We start from the raw sequence: 19,162 nt of genomic DNA, 5'->3' as shown, positions 1-19,162 counted from the left end.
AGGAGTGAGTCACAGTACTTGGAAGAGTAGAGCATAGAGGTTGGAAAAGTGGGCCACACCTGCTGGAGAAGTGGGCCACAGTAAGCTGCGTGTTTGTGTGACAGGAATAGTATGGACACGGGGTATTTATATATGAGGCAGTGGCGTTGATCCATCCTGTGTGTGTGTGTGTACTCACCTATTTGTACTCACCTATTTGTGGTTGCAGGGGTCGAGTCTTAGCTCCTGGCCCCGCCTCTTCACCGGTTGCTACTGGGCCCTCTCTCTCCCCGCTCCATGAGCTTTATCAAACCTTGTCTTAAAACTGTGTATGGTTCCTGCCGCCACTACGTCATTTTCTAGGCTATTCCACTGCCTTACAACTCTATGACTGAAGAAATACTTCCTAATATCTCTCTGACTCATTTGTGTCTTCAACTTCCAATTGTGGCCTCTTGTTTCTGTGTCCCCTCCCTAGAACATCCTGTCTTTGTCCACCTTGTCTATTCCACACAGTATTTTATGTCGTTATCATGTCTCCCCTGACCCTCCTGTCCTTCAGTGTCGTCAGGCCGATTTCCCTTAATCTTTCTTCATAGGACATTCCCCTTAGCTCTGGAACTAACCTTGTCGCAAACCTTTGTACTTTCTCTAGTTTCTTGACGTGCTTTATCAAGTGCGGGTTCCAAACAGGTGCTGCATACTCCAGTATGGGCCTGACATACACGGTGTACAGTGTCTTGAACGATTCCTTACTAAGGTATCGGAATGCTGTTCTCAGGTTTGCCAGGCGCCCATATGCTGCAGCAGTTATCTGGTTGATGTGTGCTTCCGGAGACATGCTCGGTGTTATACTCACCCCAAGATCTTTCTCCTTGAGTGAGGTTTGCAGTCTTTGGCCACCTAGCCTATACTCGGTCTGTGGTCTTCTGTGCCCTTCCCCTATCTTCATGACTTTGCATTTGGCAGGATTAAATTCGAGAAGCCATTTGCTGGACCAGGTGTCCAGTCTGTCCAGGTCTCTTTGAAGTCCTGCCTGGTCTTCATCAGATTTAATTCTCCTCATTAACTTCACATCATCTGCAAACAGGGACACTTCTGAGTCTAACCCTTCCATCATGTCGTTCACATATACCAAAAATAGCACTGGTCCTAGGACCGACCCCTGTGGGACCCCGCTCGTCACAGGTGCCCACTGTGATACATCATTACGTACCATGACTCGTTGTTGTCTCCCTGTCAGGTATTCTCTGATCCATTGCAGTGCCCTTCCTGTTATATGCGCCTGATGCTCTAGCTTCTGCATTAATCTCTTGTGAGGAACTGTGTCAAAGGCCTTCTTGCAGTCCAAGAAGATGCAATCAACCCACCCCTCTCTCTCATGTCTTACTTCTGTTATTTTATCATAAAACTCCAGAAGGTTTGTGACGCAGGATTTGCCTTCCATGAATCCGTGCTGGTTGGCATTTATACTCTTGTTCCGTTCCAGGTGCTCCACCACTCTCCTCCTGATAATCTCCATAATTTTGCATACTATACACGTCAATGACGCAGGTCTATAGTTTAGTGCCTCTTTTCTGTCTCCTTTTTTAAAAATGGGAACTACATTTGCCGTCTTCCATACCTCAGGTAGTTGCCCAGTTTCCAGGGACGTGTTGAAGATTGTGGTAAGTGGCACGCACAACATATCTGCTCCCTCTCTAAGGACCCACGGGGAGATGTTGTCCGGTCCCATTGCCTTTGAGGTATCGATGTCCCTTAGCAGTTTCTTCACCTCCTCCTCATCTGTATGTATGTCGTCCAACACTTGTTGGTGTATTCCTTGCTGGTGTCCCCATCTGGTCTGTCCCCCCAGAGTCCTTCCTGACTCTACTGTAAATACTTCCTTAAATCTCGTGTTGAGCTCCTCACATATCTCTTGATCGTTTCTTGTGAGTTCTCCACCTTCTTTCCTCAGCCTTATCACCTGGTCCTTGACTGTTGTCTTCCTCCTAATGTGGCTATACAGCAGTTTCGGGTCAGATTTGACTTTCGATGCTATGTCGTTTTCATACTGTCGCTGGGCCTCCCTCCTTATCTGTGCATACTCGTTTCTGGCTCTTCTACTAATCTCCTTGTTTTCCTGGGTCCTATGCCTCCTGTACCTTTTCCATTCTCTGTTGCATTTAGTTTTTGCCTCCCTACACCTTCGGGTAAACCAAGGACTCGTTTTGGTCTTCCTATTATTTCTGTTTCCCTTGGGAACAAAACTTTCCTCTGCCTCCTTGCACTTTGTTGCCACATATTCCATCATCTCGTTTACTGATTTTCCTACCATTTCTCTGTCCCACTGAACCTCCTGCAGGAAGTTTCTCATACCTGTGTAGTCCCCCCTTTTATAGTTTGGCCTGACCCCTTCAGTTCCTGTTACCTTCTCCACTTGTAACTCTACTATATAATCAAAACTCAGCACCACATGATCGCTAGCTCCAAGGGGCCTCTCGTAAGTGATGTCCTCAATGTCTGAACTGCTCAGGGTGAACACAAGATCCAGTCTTGCTGGCTCATCCTTCCCTCTCTCTCTGGTTGTGTCCCTGACATGTTGATGCATGAGGTTTTCAAGTATCACATCCATCATCTTGGCTCTCCATGTTTCGGGACCCCCATGTGGCTCCAGGTTTTCCCAGTCGATCTCCCTGTGGTTGAAATCGCCCATTACCAGTAACTTTGCTCTGCTCGAGTGAGCTCTTCTTGCCACCTCAGCCAGTGTGTCCACCATCACCCTGTTGTTTTCTTCGTACTCCTCTCTTGGCCTCCTGCAGTTCTGTGGTGGGTTATACATCACTCCAATGACTACTTTATGTTCTCCGGACTGAATTGTACCTACAATGTAGTCTCTTTCTCCAATCATGTCCATGCCTTCCATTTCCTCAAATCCCCATCGGTGTTTTATGAGCAGTGCAACCCCTCCTCCCCCTCTACTCCTTCTATCTTTCCTCAGGATCTGATATCCCATTGGGAAGATTGTGTCTGTTATTGTCTCAGCGAGTTTTGTTTCTGTGACTGCTATGATGTCTGGGGATTTTTCACTGATTCTTTCGTTCCACTCCTCATGTTTATTCGTTATTCCATCCACGTTTGTGTACCAAACTTTCAGTTTCTTTTCTATCATTGTGGTCATGCAAGAATATTGGGGTTGGGGGAGCGAGAGCCTTGGTGGGGGCCTATATGGGGCTGTGGTGTAGGTGGGGTTTGTGATGATGGGGGTGGGGTCAGAATGCACATAAGGGACAGCTGTTGAGGTGAGGTTTGTGATATGGGGGTTGGTGGCAGAGGGAACAGTGAGTGGGTTGTAGTATAGGTTGCTCAGTTGCATTGGGAATGTCGTGGTTGGAGTCTTTTGGTGGGAGATTCTGTGGGGTGTGTTTGCCCTTCCTCCTGTGTCTGGGTCCTGCTCATCTTCGTCATTGTCTCTCGTTCCTCCTTGCATCTCTGTACCCTCTCTTTCAGTGTAGTCCTTTCGTCTTGTGTTCTGTCGCGGTCGAGGTATACTCTCTGGTACCCCTGTTTGTCCCTCAGTCTTGCTTTCTCTTGCAGAATCCTGGTTCGAACTGATTCTTCCTTGAAAATTACTTTGACAGGCCGTATCCTTCCACTCGCAAACCACCCAATTCTCTGAAAATTTGTCACCTGGGTCATATCGCCCTCACCTATTGTTTTCATGATGCCTTCAATCATTTTTTTCTCCTCCTGTTTTATTTCTTCAAAGTTGTCCCCCTTGGCTTCTTGGAGCCCGTACACAAAAACTGACCTCGCCCTTTCCTCCTCCCACTGAGTCTCCATCTGCTTCCTCTGAGGCATTTTATTTCCTTCCATTGACATGTTCTTGCCTTCAGTCCCTGTCATATCTGGAACTTCTATTCTCAGTGAACTGTCTTTCATGACCAGCTGTCCCTTGCTACTGCAGTTGGCTGTTAGAATCTCTGCATATAGCATACCTTCATTGTCTTCGGACCTGTCATTTGATCTTAGTGTACTCCTCGTCTTTTCCCTGGCCCCACGTGGGTCTGATAAGGCCTTCGCGTACGGCATGTCTCCGTTGTTGCTTACTGTCCCCTTGTCTGCGCCTGATGTCACATCTGAATTGTCATTTGTCTCTCTAATCTGTTTCAGGCTTTGCAGTTTCTATTCTAAGCACTGTATCCTAGCTTCTGCTGCTAAGACCTGTACTTCCCACTTCCTGCACTCATCAGCTATCCGCTCCTCCATTTTCATACCAAGCTCTACTATCTTCCTTCCCCACTCTTCCTCCCTTTTTTGGAGCTCTAACTCCAAGTCTTTCCTCCCTGGTTCGTCTACCAGATCTCTGGTTTTCCGTCCTCTAGAGCCACCCATTTTTTTTTTATACCACAGACAGAAGGCTAGAGGAGGGAGAGGGTGCGAGGGGGAGAGAGAAAGGGTAGAAAGAGGGAGAGAGAGGAGAGGGAAAGGGTAGAAAGAGGGAGAGAGAGGAGAGAGTATGGGGGTGAGGGATAAGACCAAGGGTGAGAGAGAGAAATGTGAGGGGGGAGAGAAAGGGTAGAGAGAGGGAGAGAGAGAAATAGAGAGAGAGAGAGAGAGAGAGAGAGAGAGAGAGAGAGAGAAAGGAGGGTGAGGGAAAAGGCTATGAGAGAGAGAAATGCGAGGGAGGGGTAGAAATATAGAAAAAGGGAGATGGAGAGAGAAGCCTATAGAGAGAGAGAGAGAGAGAGAGAGACAGAGAAAGGAGGGTGAGGGAAAAGGCTATGAGAGAGAGAAATGCGAGGGAGGGGTAGAAATATAGAAAAAGGGAGATGGAGAGAGAAGCCTATAGAGAGAGAGAGAGAGGGGGGAGGAGAGAGAGAGGGAGAGAGAGAAAGAAAGAGAGAGAAATGTGAGGGGGGAGAGAAAGGGTAGAGAGAGGGAGAAAGAGAGAGAGAGAGAGAGAGACAGAGACAGAGACAGAGACAGAGAAAGGAGGGTGAGGGAAAAGGCTATGAGAGAGAGAAATGCGAGGGAGGGGTAGAAATATGGAAAAAGGGAGGAGAGAGAAGCCTATATAGGGAGAGAGAGAGAGAGAGAGAGAGAGAGAGAGAGAGAGAGAGAGATAGAGAGAGAGAGGGAGAGAGAGGGGGAGAGAGAGTGTGAGAGTAGGGGGAAGGGGAGGGAAAAAGGCTATGAGAGAGAGAAACGCGAGGGAGGGGGGGGAGAGAAAGATAGGAGGGAGTGAAGGCAAGAGCGGGGGAGGGGAAAGGTCTCTGGGGGGGGTGAGGGGATGCGGTCAAATTCCAAGGATCAGCTGTGTGAATGAGTGGGTGTGTGTACTCACCTAGTTGTGGTTTCAGGGGTCGAGACTCAGCTCCTGGCCCCGAGTGTGTATGTGTGTGCGTGCGTGTGTGTGTGAGCACGTCAGTTGTTTATATGTCCCAGAAATACAATTCACCTCTGTGTATCCGTAATACTAATAAGATACCATTAACACTGAGAGTAATTCTAATAATTATAATACTAGCATGTGTTAACGAGTCTTTCTTTCACCCAGTTATGTACTACCTTTTACTACATGTGTACCCAATACTTGCTTCTCAGATTGTACTGTCTTTGTGTCCTAAAACATTATCTCTCGAAACTGTTGTCAGGGCTGTAGTCCCATTAGCCCCGACTTAATCCTCCTGCTTATTCCTTGCTCCTACAAATTTTATCTTCCTACTACTGCTAGGTGTTGTGTGTATGATAATCGCTCTGGAGCAGGGTTTAGATAGCGAGCTACCAGTGACCGTAGGGCCGGCTCTACCACTCAAAACCTCCCGCCAACCACAAACAGGTTATTTGTACGTTACTCCTCAGAGGGGACGTCCATCCAGATGCCTGATGTACGATGCTCGCTGTACGATGCTCGCTGTACGATGACTCGTGCACCTCGCCCTTCCACCTCTGACTTTTGAGTCCTCATTTACCGCACTTATCACTTGTATACTGCTACTCTTATAATTTACACTTCACTTTTGGTAAGTACACTTCTTATTTGTGATGACACCCAACCTGTTATGGCGGCCTACTTCCTCATGCCTACTGCTGCCACCACCTCTGCTTATATATATTTATGTATATGTATGTATATATATATATATATATATATATATATATATATATATCCCCTTTCTGGCTAGCTTGTTCACGTTGGCTGTGTGCTACATCACAGTTTCTCGTTAGCCAACCTCTCTTAATTCTATTTGATATTTTCTCTTTAGTCACTCGCTTTGTACTTTGTATATTTGTAACAGTGTGGCAACAAGTGCCAACTAGGCCTCAACGAACTGGCACTTTGAAATTTTGTTGTATAATTTCAGGCTTTCTCTCGCCTTTACTTTATTTATTTTTGCTAATACATTGGTTATCACTTGTAGGGTTGTTCACTGACGTTCTCACTAACACTGGTTGCTTCTAGCTGCTAAAACACGCCCTAAAAGCACTAAGATATAATCAGTCTCGAAGATACATTCAACAAATTCAATTTCAACAAAAACAACAACTTGACATGTATTTGAACCAGTGTCTGGAGAGGATGAGTTCAGTGGCATTACACACATGCTGCAGACACGTACTGTTGAGAGAAAAAAAAGGAAGATGCTCGTTAGAAAGTGAGAGGCGCTCCCTCTACAGACGAAGACGGAGAATTGCAGAACTCAGTGCAGACATTCTGAAGAAGGAAAAGAAACACTGGCTAGGGAAATGAAAAAAAAAAACATAAGAGTTCAGCCTGAATGTATCATACAAGGCCCAGGAAAGACGAAGGGAACAAAAAATCATGAATGAAATTTAAATTAATCCTTTGTACTTCTTCTCATATACAAATCCAGGGCAAAAACTGCATCCGGTATCAAGCTCTTTCATAAAGATGGAACCTGCACTTACGACAACATACGAATGAGTGAAATACTGAAGTCGCAGTATTACTTTTGTGTTTAGAGAGTCATTAATCAGTCAACAGACTGACGACCCAAATGAGTTTTTCATGGATGAGACTCAAAACCCTGCCAACATCTCCATAATTTTTGACGTAACTCAAATCCCCATTGACTTCAAAAAAACCATCGGTTGCATGCCCATACATTCTACCCCAGGCCCTGATTTATGGAACTCCATATACACCAAGATCTGAAAGAAACAAGTAGCTCAATCCCTGAACATTCTATAGCGGAGTAAACAGGAATCATTCCACTCTCCTTCAAACCACCGACATAACTCCACTCCACAAAGGTGGCAGTGAAGCAGTCCTAAGAAACAAGATTTCTAATCACAGTTGCACAGCCCAGGTCAGCCTGGCTTTAGAGTAGGTTGCTCCTGCTTCTCGCAGCTGCTTGACCATTATGATATGGTGTAGGGTGCAGTGCAAGACGAGCAAAATGCAAATGCAGTATACATAGACTTTGCATAAAGCTTTGACAAGTGTGACCATGGCTTAATAGTCCACAAAATGCGTGCAAAAATAAAGTGGAAAAGTTGTTAGATGAACATTTAATTTTCTAACAGATAGAGCAAACTCGGCATCAGGTTCGAATCCTACTGTGGACTGAGAGTGTTTGTAAATAATTTTACCTGTTTGCGAATTGTTAAGAATTTTAAGATCTCTCTTGTAGTTCACTACATGTGGCAGGACTTGTACAAGCCTGGTGCTCCGGGGTGTGGGAATAACCGTCTATCTACAGCTGGGGGCCCATACCTGTGGATAGAGTACTGTGCACTCTGTGTGTGCTGAATGTCAAATAAATTTTAACGCATTCGGTTCATATCACAGTATTTCATTCATTTATTATTGTCATGAATGTATCAAGTTTTTTTTTTTTTAGTCTAAGAAGATGCAGTCTGCCCAACCCAGTTTTTGTTTCATTTTTTCTGTCATAGAATTCCAGTAAGTTCATAAGATAGATTTTTTTCCATAAGAGGAAAAGAAATAGAAAAATAAATTAGTGGTACTTTCTCTAAAAAATATTTTCTCCTGTTTCTCCAGTACTTTTTTCTCGATAAATTTATTTATTTATTTATTAATTTATTTATTTATTTATTTAATGTCTTTGCAAACATTACATTAAGATTGTGTATATACAAGTGGGATACAATACAAAGAGAGCCTCTATTATGCCTTAGCATTATGGGCCAACTTAACATTATTGGCTTACGTTCTACTTAATACTAAGAAATAGTATATCATAGTTGTACAGTAGGAAAGTAATTATTTCATAGTTGTACAGTAGAATATTAATTATAAATGAATCAAAATTTGTATAATACAAAGATATACGTATTTATATTCTAAAATGCTTTTGTGAAAAACAATGATTCAATTATATTCCTGTCAACAATGGATAAAAGGTTCAATGTGATTGTTTCAGTTATGATGTGGGAGTACATAGGTGAGTAAATGTGTACTGAGTATTTAGCATTTAGTCTAGGGTGGTTAAGTGGCTTTTGAGAAGAGTCTTAAGTTGATTGTCAGACTGGGTTACTTTAATATCTTCTGGTAATGAATTCCATATTTTGGGGCCCTTTATGTGCATCGAGTTTTTACACAGTGTGATATGGACACGTGGTATATCAAAAAGAGATCTGTGTCTTGTGTTGTGGTCATGTGTCCTGTTTAGGTTGGTAAGGAGAAGTTTGAGTGGGGGGTTTATATTTGCGTGTATTGTTCCGTGTATGTAGTAGGCACATGAATAAGTATGGATGTTCTTAATGGTAAGCAGATTCAGACTTTTGAAAATTGGTGGAGTATGCTGGCGGAAGTGGGAATTTGTTATCATTCTTACTGCTGCCTTTTGCTGGGTTATTAGGGATTTTAGGTGATTGGATGTTGTTGATCCCCATGCACAAAGTCCATATGTAAGATAAGGGTATATGAGTGAATGGTACAGTGCCAGGAGAGCTGATTGTGGAACGTAGTCCTTATCTTTGATAGTATGCCTACAGTCTTGGAGATTTTCTTGGTGATTTGTTGTATATGTGTCTGGAACTTAAGGCTACTGTCAAGGTGGATACCTAGGAATATTCACTCTGTGAGTCTTGTGACTGATGATCCATTTAGCGTAATGTTAATTGGATCATTTGCAGCTTTGTTTCCAAACTGAATGAAATAGGTTTTATCAGTGTTCAAGGTAAGACACATGTTCAATACTAGGAGTCTTCACTAACATGATGTTTCACCTGTGTTGCAGGCTTTATCTACTTTGTCTTTCATCAAGGTCTTCCATCAAAGTTGATGGACTAATTACATCAGCTTAGTATTTCACTAAGTCTGATGTCTCCAGGAGTGCAAAGGCTTGCCAGTAAAGGTTCCTAGTGTTGCACCTGTGTCTTACTCATCAAGGAAATAGGTACTGGAGAAATATGAGAAAATATTCTTTAGAGAAAACTACCATAGATTTGTGGATAAAAAAAATCCCGTCTTATGAACGTACTGACATTCTGTGACAGTCACAGTATTAAGATAAAGACCGGGATGGGCAGATTGCATCTTAGATTGTAAGAAATTACTTGATATACACATGACAATAAGTGTGTTACTTGTCGGACACTGCAGCACTATGGTAGACACTATACATAACCAAAGAGGATCACCAAATAGAACTAAAGGAACACATGGAGGACCTAGGAGAAGTTATGGCAGCTAACCTTTCAAAGACATCAATAGGGAAAATATCATGAGAGCCAGGAAAATGAAGGGGCAGATAAAGAAAATTTTGAAAAAAAATGGAAATAGTAATAATGACACTATTCAAATCGCTTGTGCTCTTTTGTTGAGGTTATTGCTTAGGGTTGACAGTTCTGTTCAGGGCAGAAAAGTTATCAGAGGTAGAACAGATAAGAGCTCATTTAGATCCAATAGATCAAAGCCCTAAATATGTACTTGCTGTATCAGAGATATATGATAATAAGCACATGGAAAGTACTTCAGGGCCTGGTCCCAAATCTGCACACAGGCACAATATTCTGAACTGGGAGATATGGGAGAAAATATAGAATAAACCCATTTAAAGGCAGGGGCGCCATGGGCACAATACGAGAACATTGCATCAACATTCGTGGTCCCAGACTTACCATTTTATCAGAAAATTTGAGAAACACTGCCGGAGCAAGTACTGAAGTCTCCAAATGGAAACTAGAGAAGTACCTCCGCCAAGTACCAATTCAGCCATCTGTGATGGATATATGGGTCAGCAGTGTGCCACCAGCAACAGGCTAGTTAATCAGACAGGGCGGGATATGGCCCTAAAAAAAATCAAAATTCATCAAAGGTATATCCAGTTTCTTGATACCTTGATTTTTTCTCCATTCTCATTTCGATCAGGTGTTCAAAACTTAGTACGACTTGATCAATGGCAACAAGTCTACCTGGAGGGTATTCTGGGGATAAACGCCCCCGCGGCCCGGTCCACGACCAGGCCTCCCGGTGGATCAGGGTCTGATCAACCAGGCTGTTACTGCTGGTCGCATGTAATCCAACGTACGAACCACAGCCCGGCTGATCCGGCACTGACTTTAAGTATCTGTCCAGTTCCCACTTGAAGGCAGCCAGGGACCTATTGATAATTCTCCTTATGGCTGGTGGGAGGCTGTTGAGCAGTCTTGGGTCCCGGACACTTATTGAGTTTTCTCTTAGTGTACCAGTGGTGCCCCTACTGTTCATTGGGGTATTTTGCACCGCCTGCCCAGTCTTTTACTTTCATAAGTGATTTCTGTGTGCAGATTTGGGACCATTCCTTCCAGGATTTTCCAAGTGTAGATTATGATATATCTCTCCCTCCTGCGTTCCAACGAGTACAAGTCAAGTGCTACCAAGCGTTCCCAGTAGTTAAGGTGCTTGACAGAGCTTATACGTGCAGTAAAGGATCTCTGTACACTCTCTAGATCTGCGATTTCACCTGCTTTGAACGGAGATGTTAATGTACAGCAGTATTCCAGCCTAGAGAGAGCAAGTGATTTGAAAAGGATCATCATTGGCTTGGCATGTCTTTTGAACGTTTTCATTATCCATCCTATCATTTTCTTTGCAGTTGTGATCGTGGCACTGTTGTGATAATTGAAAATGAGATCCTCAGACATTACCACTCCCAGGTCCCTCACATTATTTTTTCGCTATATTGTATGGTCAGAGTTTGTAGTATACTCAGTTCCAATTATTATCTCCTCCGGTTTTCCATACCGGAGTAGTTGGAACTTGTCTTCATTGAACATCATATTCTTTTCGTTTGCCCACTGGAAAACTTAATTTATATCTTCTTCGTGCCCTCAATACATGACAGTCTCATGCAAATCCTAGTATCATCTGCAAAGGCTGACACTGTGCTGTGGAGTACATCTCTGTCTATGTCTGATAAGAGGATGAGGAACAGGATGGGGGCGAGTACTGTGCCTTGTGGAACAGAGCTCTGTGGCAGCTTCCGATGTAACTCTGTTGACCACTACTCTGTGTTTAATTGGTTAGAAAGTTGAAGATCCATCTCCCCACTTTGCCAATTATTCCTTTAGCACGTATTTTGTGCGTTATTACACCATGATCACACTTGTGAAAAGCTTTTGCAAAGTCTGTATATATTGCATCTGCATTCTGTTTTTCTTCCAGTGCATCCAAGACCATATCATTGTGATCCAGTAGTTGCGAGAGGCAGGAGCGACCTGTTCTGAACACACAGAATTTATTTCACTTGCTGTATCTGTTTAAAGTGAAAAACCACTTCAGTTCTATCCAGCTCATCTTTCCTTCTCAACTCTTGTTTCCTTGAATATCAATCAAATATATTTATGAGCATTAAAATGGTATAAAATACCGACAGGTTGTTAGGTAAGACACATATGCAGCAGTTAGGTATCTTTATTTCGAAACGTTTCGCCTACACAGTAGGCTTCTTCAGTCGAGTACAGAAAGTGGCGGTATATAGGCTCCATCCTGTCACTTCTACTCCATATTGTTTCAGACTATGGAACAATACTCTTCTCCAGACTGAGGGACTGACCACCTCAAAACTTCAAGGGTGAGGGACTGATTACATCGTCTTCAAGTATCTTCTGCTTCTATCAGCTTTTCTGTACTCGACTGAAGAAGCCTACTGTGTAGGCGAAACGTTTCGAAATAAAGATACCTAACTGTTGCATATGTGTCTTACCTAACAAATATATTTATGGTTGAAATTTTGTAGCTCCACTAAGGTTGCTGCGCTTTTTGCTGTGCTGCCATTTCCAGTATGAAGATAATTTCCCTGTTCTTCTGATCACAGTCCTCCCTTGGCCTCTTATTGTTTGGTAGTGGATTTATATCACTGTCATTTTTATCTTGGCCTCTCAAGACATACAGTGCCCGTTTTTTTTTTAGTCCCAGACATCCTCGTGTCCAAGTGTCTTAGTTTTGAATACTCCAGTAGCTTCTTACCATCAGCGTCATCTCCCCAGCATGGGAATCATGTAAGAAAACTAGTATTGTAAAATGAGCTTTGTGAATGATCCATCATTTAGTGAGGACGAAATTCTGGTGATGTTATTTGTTAAGTGAGTGGTATACAAGTGTTATCTATGTGTGTCATGGATAAGTCTTCCTCACGTAGCTCACTGCACCACTGAAACTTATATAGGTTATCACTAATAACGTTTAGACTATTACCGTGGAGGCTTAATAATGCCTTAACTAAATGAGATGTTGTAGGTGTCTATTGAAAGTACGAGGGGCCCAGTTGTATCTCTGGGGAACCCGCACGCACCCTTACACACACACACACACACACACACACATACACACACACACACACACACACACACACACACACACACACACGCACGCACGCACGCACGCACGTAATATTTTCCTAGGACGAAATGGTAACTAACACACAGCAGCGACACAGTTACAGACAGGAAGCGCCTTGGTAGAGTCGCCATCTCTGAGTAACGTTTTTCCCATTAAACTTCTGAGGTACAGTGTTATATACCAGCACGTCAGTGATGTCTGTGCCAATACTGCCCCCACCCTCCCTCACCTCTCCACTCTCCCTTCTAACTCCTCACTGGGTCAAGTTCAGTGATGGTGGTGGTTGTAGTGGCGGTGCTTGTGGTGGTGGTGGTAGTGGTGATCGTGGCCGTGGAGGTGGTGGTAGTAGTGATGGTAGTGGTGGTGGTGGTGGTAGAAGTAGTAGCGGTGGTGGTGGTTGTGGTGGTGGTTGTGGTAGAAGTAGTAGCGGTGGTGGTGGTAGTAGTGATGGTAGTGGTGGTGGTGGTGGTAGAAGTAGTAGCGGTGGTGGTGGTTGTGGTGGTGGTGGTAGTAGTGATGGTAGTGGTGGTGGCGGTGGTAGAAGTAGTAGCGGTGGTGGTGGTTGTGGTGGTGGTTTTAGTAGTGGTGGAGATGGTGGCTATAGTGGTGATGGTAGTGGTGGTAGTGGTGGTGGTGATGGTTGTGGTAGCGGTGGTAGTAGTGGTGGTGATGGTAGTGGTAGTGGTGGTAGTAGTGGTGGTGATGGTAGTGGTGGTGGCGGGGCAAAGTAGTCGGCGCGGGCAGGTTGTCCCTCAGTGTCTGCGTAGCCCGGTCCATGTACGCTAGTGTAGCCAGGTTCTCTTAGTGCCTGCGTAGCCCGGTCCATGTACGCTAGTGTGGCCAGGTTCCCTCAGTGTTTGCGTAGCCTGGTCCATGCACGCTAGTGTAGCCAGGTTCCCTCAGTGCCTGCGTAGCTCGGTCCATGTACGCTAGTGTGGCCAGGTTCCCTCAGTGTCTGCGTAGCCCGGTCCATGTACACTAGTGTGGCCAGGTTCCCTGTGTTTGCGTAGCCTGGTCCATGCACGCTAGTGTAGCCAGGTTCCCTCAGTGCCTGCGTAGCTCGGTCCATGTACGCTAGTGTGGCCAGGTTCCCTCAGTGTCTGTGTAGCCCGGTCCATGTGCGCTAGTGTGGCCAGGTACCCTCAGTGTCTGCGTAGCCCGGTCCATGTACGCTAGTGTGGCCAGGTTCCCTCAGTGTCTGCGTAGCCCGGTCCATGTACGCTAGTGTGGCCAGGTTCCCTCAGTGTCTGCGTAGGCTGGTGTGCGTATGGTATCTTTCTTCACCAATATGGTGGTCAGGTAAGTTTATGGAGGGTAGTGTTGTGTGGATGTTGTCACGGATGCTGGTATGTTTTAACCACAAATTGGCTAGTGTGTGGGTGTAGTACACACGATGGTAGGTCACACAGTGGTAGTCTAGAGTGGGTATATTACACTGAGGAGTGAATGTTGTACGTACCTGGAGTCTACCTGGAAGTTATTCCGGGGATCAACGCCCCCGCGGCCCGGTCCACGACCAGGCCTCCCGGTGGATCAGGGCCTGATCAACCAGGCTGTTACTGCTGGCCACACGTAGTCCAACGTACGAACCACAGCCCGGCTGATCCGGCACTGACTTTAGGTATCTGTCCAGCTCACTCTTGAAGGCAGCCAGGAGTGAAGTTGTCTGCTCTGTTAGTGTGGTGAGCGTGGCTAGTGAGAAGACTACTTTTGGAAAAGGGACACACTTAGCACACCTTTATTGAAAGCTAAGGGCTTATGTACTGAAGAATATTTCCGGGAGTCAGTGCCACCGCGGCACAGTCCTGGACCAGACCTCCTGGAGAATCAAGGCCTGATCAATCAGTCTCAGTTACTGCGTATGAATCACATCCCGGCTAATCAAGAATTGGTTTGAGGCATTTATCAAGTTCTTGAAGGCAACCAGAGGTTGGTAATTCTCTTATGCACAGAGGGAGGCGTTGAAAAGTCGAGGACCTCTGATATTTATTGAGTTCTCTCTTAGTGTACTCGTCTGGTTCCTGCTTTGTTTTGGAGTTATTTTGCACTGTTTGTAAAGTTACTTGTCATACATAGTGATTGCAATGTTCAGGTTTGGGACCAGTCCCTATAGGATTTTCCAGGTGTAAATTATGATGTACCTTTCCTGCCTACATTCTAAGGAATACAGGTGAAGGGACTTCAAGCATTCCCAGTAGTTCAGGTGCTTAACTGAGTGTATACAAGCAGTGAAAGTTCTCTGTACGTTTTCCACTACAGCAATCTCTCCTACCTTGATCTCGACCGTTAGTATACAGCAGTATTCCAGCCTGGAGAGAAGTGGCTTAAAGAGTATCATCACTGGCTCAGCATCTCTTGGCTAAACTGTTATAGTTATCCAGCCTATTATTTTCCTTGCGGTAGCAATGACAAAAGAGATGCGATCCTTGAATATCTGAAGGATACTTGAAGGACGTTTCCAGAGGTCAGCGACCTATCAGCTTGATCCCGGACCAGGTTCTCAAGTCTCATACATGGAACTTTCCCTCTGTCAAATATTCTGTACTTTTACCTTTGCTATAATTTTGAAGGGTTTCAAGAGTTTTCCTACTCCTGCAGCCTGGGCCAGGTTTGTCTGTTGCTTACCTGATCAACCAAGCTGTTGTAGACAGCCTGTACTGTCTGCACAGACAGCCCATGCTGTCTGCCAGCTTAGTTCATATTTCGCGCCATGCTGGTGCTGCCACCTATAGGCCTTGCCACTTCAGTATGCCCAGACTTGCCTCACCCTCACTCTCACAGCGGCCTAGCAGCAAGACACAAGGCCTCACAGCTCTCTCTCGTGGGATGGCCCTGCCCGGGCCATGGGCACAAACACACAAGCCTGTGTACCCACCACGACTTAACAATAAACGAAGAAGCCTCCGAAGACGTATCATTAACCACCCGCTACCAGAACACCAAATAATCCTTTTTATACTGTTACTGCAGGTGACCCCCTGGTCCACACATCCATCAAAGCTTGTTTGATATGGCATTTGGCAGAGGTACATATCTAATTTCCTTTTAAAAACTTCTGCACCTATTCTGGCAGTGTTCCTGATATCATGTGATAGGTTTAAACAGGCTGGATCCATGTTGATACAGTGTTTTCTTATTGTGCTCACGACACCCCTGCTTTTCAGTAAGTTTATTTTGCACATTTTCCAAAAGCTCTCACTCCAGTATGTGGTTATGGTAATGTGCAGGTTTTGAGACTAGGCCCTTAGGTACTTTCCAGGTATACACAATAGAATGATGTCTCTCCGCTGCATCAAGCACATGTTTAGGACTGTGAGGCGGCATTCACTTTAAATGCTTTATTGGCTCTATGTAGGTCATAAATGACCCCTGTATCTGTTCCAGTTATAATATCTCGCTTGTCATACGAGGAGCTGTCAACAAAGAGCAAAACTCTAAGCAAGAGAACACAAGTGATTTGAAAAGTGTCGCCAGTGGCATTATATTTCCCTTGTTTTGTAAGTTTTCATTATCCAACTTCTCAAAGAACACAAAGCAAATATCACAATTTTCATGGTTTTCGTGATATTTGCTTTGTGTTCTTTGAAAGAAATTTTAACTAACATTACACCCGGATCGTTTACATGTTCTTATTCATTTTGGTGATTTTGCATTTTGTAGCTTGTGTTTCCTTTGAGTTCTTCATTCTTTCCATATCTAAGTAGGTGGAACTTGTCACCATTGATCGCCCTATTGTTCTTCCTTGTCCACTGTAAGACTTTATTTTGTGTGTCCACTATGAGGATAAGATCCAATAGAGGCGTCAGGACATACATGCCTTGGGGTACTGAGCTGTTTACTTTACTAATGTTGGATTTTGTGCTGTTTACTGCTATTGTTTTTTTTATTTATCTGTCAGAAAGTTGAATATCCATTTGCCTGCTTTCCCCGTTACACCCGTCTCTCTTATTTTATGTGCAGCCACTCCATGATCGCATTTATCTAACGAATTTGCGAAATCCGTGTATACCGCATATGCGTTGTGGTTTTCAACTCCTCTCCAACTCTTCTGTAATAATGTCATGGTAGTTTCGTATCTGAGGATAATCTGGGTTATACTCTTCCATAAGTAATTTGAGATCTCTTCACTCAGACTGTTATGATCTTCATGAATTTGTAGTCTTTATTTCATCCATTCTCCAATAACGGAACAAATGAAACTTGTCATATTTAAATATTGTTGTCTGAGGCCCACTGGAAAAGTTGATTTATATCCACTTGACGATTCGTTGTGTCTTTGACGGACACCACTTGTATATATTCCGGTGTCATCAACAAAGGATATTACGGTGTTATGATTTCTGTTTTTGTCTGTGTCGCTTATAATAACGAGAAATATAAGTGTGGAGATTGTTGTGCCTACATCAGCATTGAGCTTGTCTTCCAGTGCATCTAGGACCTTATCGTAATGGTGTAGCAGTTGTGAAAGGCAGGGGCGACCTACCCTAAACCCATGCTGACCTGGATTGTGCAAGTGTTGCATGAATGTGGCGTCTGTATCAGTGTGTTACTCTTGCTGGCTACCCACACTCAACTCAACCTGTGTGACTCTCAACACAAAGTCTTCTCCAATTTTAGTTACAATTCGTTCATTAGGCGGAATAAATTTGTCAGAAGTTATGTTATTCAGGGTTAGGTTAACCCATATTTATATAAATTTCCCAACAACATCAACATTTAAAAACGCGGGAGGCTTTCATCTGGTGGTGTCGGGCGTATTGTCAAATTTAACCTTGAGTCTCTGATGAACACTGGACAGTTTGAGGTACAAAGGTCACGTGTGGTACAACACACGTGACCCATCGTCTGGTACAAAGGGTAGTACCAGACGATGGGTCACGTGTGTTGTACCACATTCAGATTCGTGTACTATTAAATAAAGAATGTTACCAGTCTTCAGTCTTCGATTGTTGATGGATGGAACAAATTTGTGAGTTGCGTCACTGAAGGAAATTCTTGCGGGGTGTGAGTATGACTTAACTAATAGTTGTGGGGTGTGAGCAGGACATAGCTAATACTTCTAGGGTGTAAGCAACACTTAGCTAATGCTTGTGGGGTGTAAGCAGAACTTTAATACTTGTTGGTTGTAAGCAGGACTTAGCTAGGATAATGATAGTAGGCAGTATGGAAGTACACCACCTTCTGGAATTAACTCGGAGAGTTAATGATCCGGGATAACCATAGAATGTCAGTCTTTTTTATAATTAAAGGTTCAAGGGACTCAGCAGTTGTGCACTACCAAGGGTGGGTTTGTACCCTACCAGGTGAGCACTGTCGTACCCAGGTACGTGTATTGTAGCTGTACATGAGGGATGTACCGTGTGTGTGTGTGTGTGTGTGTGTGTGTGTGTGTGTGTGTGTGTGTGTGTGTGTGTGTGTATGTGTGTGTGTGGTGAGTTAGTGGGGGGAGAGGGAAGGTGGGAAGCGAATGGGTGTCACTGTGGCAGTGGGTCAAGTTCACTCTATCATTCCCAGCAGCAGCAGCACTACTCTCACTTACGTAATACTCTCACTGTGGCTCTGTCTGCAGCCTCTTCTCGTTGTCTTTTCACTCACATACAAACAGGTGAGTACACGCACGCTGGTAGGGAGGAGAAGAGGGTAGTTCCTCTGCAACGTTGAAAACTAAAGGACAGTTTTGTATTCCACACCATCTCTCAGACTGGTGCTCTTGTGACTTGTACAAGGTGGAACACATTGTTCCTCTTGCTTAAGGTAGATGGTAATGGAGAGAGAGAGAGGGAGGGAGAGAGAGAGGAGAGAGTTGGATGGATGGATGGTTAGAATGAGATTTTGTATTTTTGTTTGTATTGTTTGTTGGTGTTGTTGGTTTGTGGCTGTGTGTATGGTGGCTTTGTACTGTGGTTGTGTTTGTATTATGGTTGCTTGTTTTTATCTATTGTGGCTTTGTATTACAAATGTGTTGGCATCTTTAAGTTTGTAGAGTGATTCTGGTTGTATTGTGGCTGTTTGTAATGTAGTTGTGTGTTTGTAGCATGACTGTGTTTGTATAGTGAATGTGGTTGTATTATGGCTGTGTAGTATAGTGATTGTGTGTATTGTGTCTGTGTTTGTATTGTGGATGTGATTATATTGTGGTTATGGTTATATAGTGCATGTGTTTGGAGGTGTTTGTATCGTGGCTGTATTTGTATTGTGCCTGAGTTTGTATTGGGTCTATTGGAGCTTTGTTTATATTGTGGCTGTATAGTGGTTGTTTGTATTGCAACTGTTTGTATTGTGAACGTGTTAGTATTGTGGTTGGGCTTATAGAGTAGTTGTGTTTGCAGTGTCCTTTGTATTGTGGTAGTGTCTGTATTGTCCGTGTGTGTATATTGTGGCTATTAGTAT

The 19,162-nt window shown here is 44.1% G+C and overlaps 1 protein-coding gene across 9 annotated transcripts in view; it reads left to right on the top strand.

Moving 5' to 3' along the window:
- The window catches only part of LOC128702897 (nuclear receptor coactivator 1), an 852,422-nt gene that overhangs the window by 201,831 nt on the left and 631,429 nt on the right, over positions 1-19,162 (top strand). Inside the window, exon 1 of one of the 9 annotated variants that reach the window (XM_070102624.1) lies at positions 13,534-14,071. The exons of 2 other annotated variants lie outside the window; for them this stretch is intronic. In XM_070102624.1, coding sequence (XP_069958725.1) covers positions 14,040-14,071 — 32 coding nt within the window. In that variant the 5' untranslated portion in view covers positions 13,534-14,039. Of the gene's footprint in view, positions 1-13,533; positions 14,072-19,162 lie in introns of those variants that run through there. 6 more of the 9 variants (XM_070102621.1, XM_070102620.1, XM_070102625.1 and 3 more) reach the window with 6 other exon arrangements.

The sequence above is a fragment of the Cherax quadricarinatus genome, chromosome 82 (genome assembly GCF_038502225.1).
Source record: "Cherax quadricarinatus isolate ZL_2023a chromosome 82, ASM3850222v1, whole genome shotgun sequence".
Taxonomy (NCBI): domain Eukaryota; kingdom Metazoa; phylum Arthropoda; class Malacostraca; order Decapoda; family Parastacidae; genus Cherax; species Cherax quadricarinatus.
Note: the sequence above shows the minus strand (reverse complement) of the source record. Positions and strands in the feature narration are given on the sequence as shown.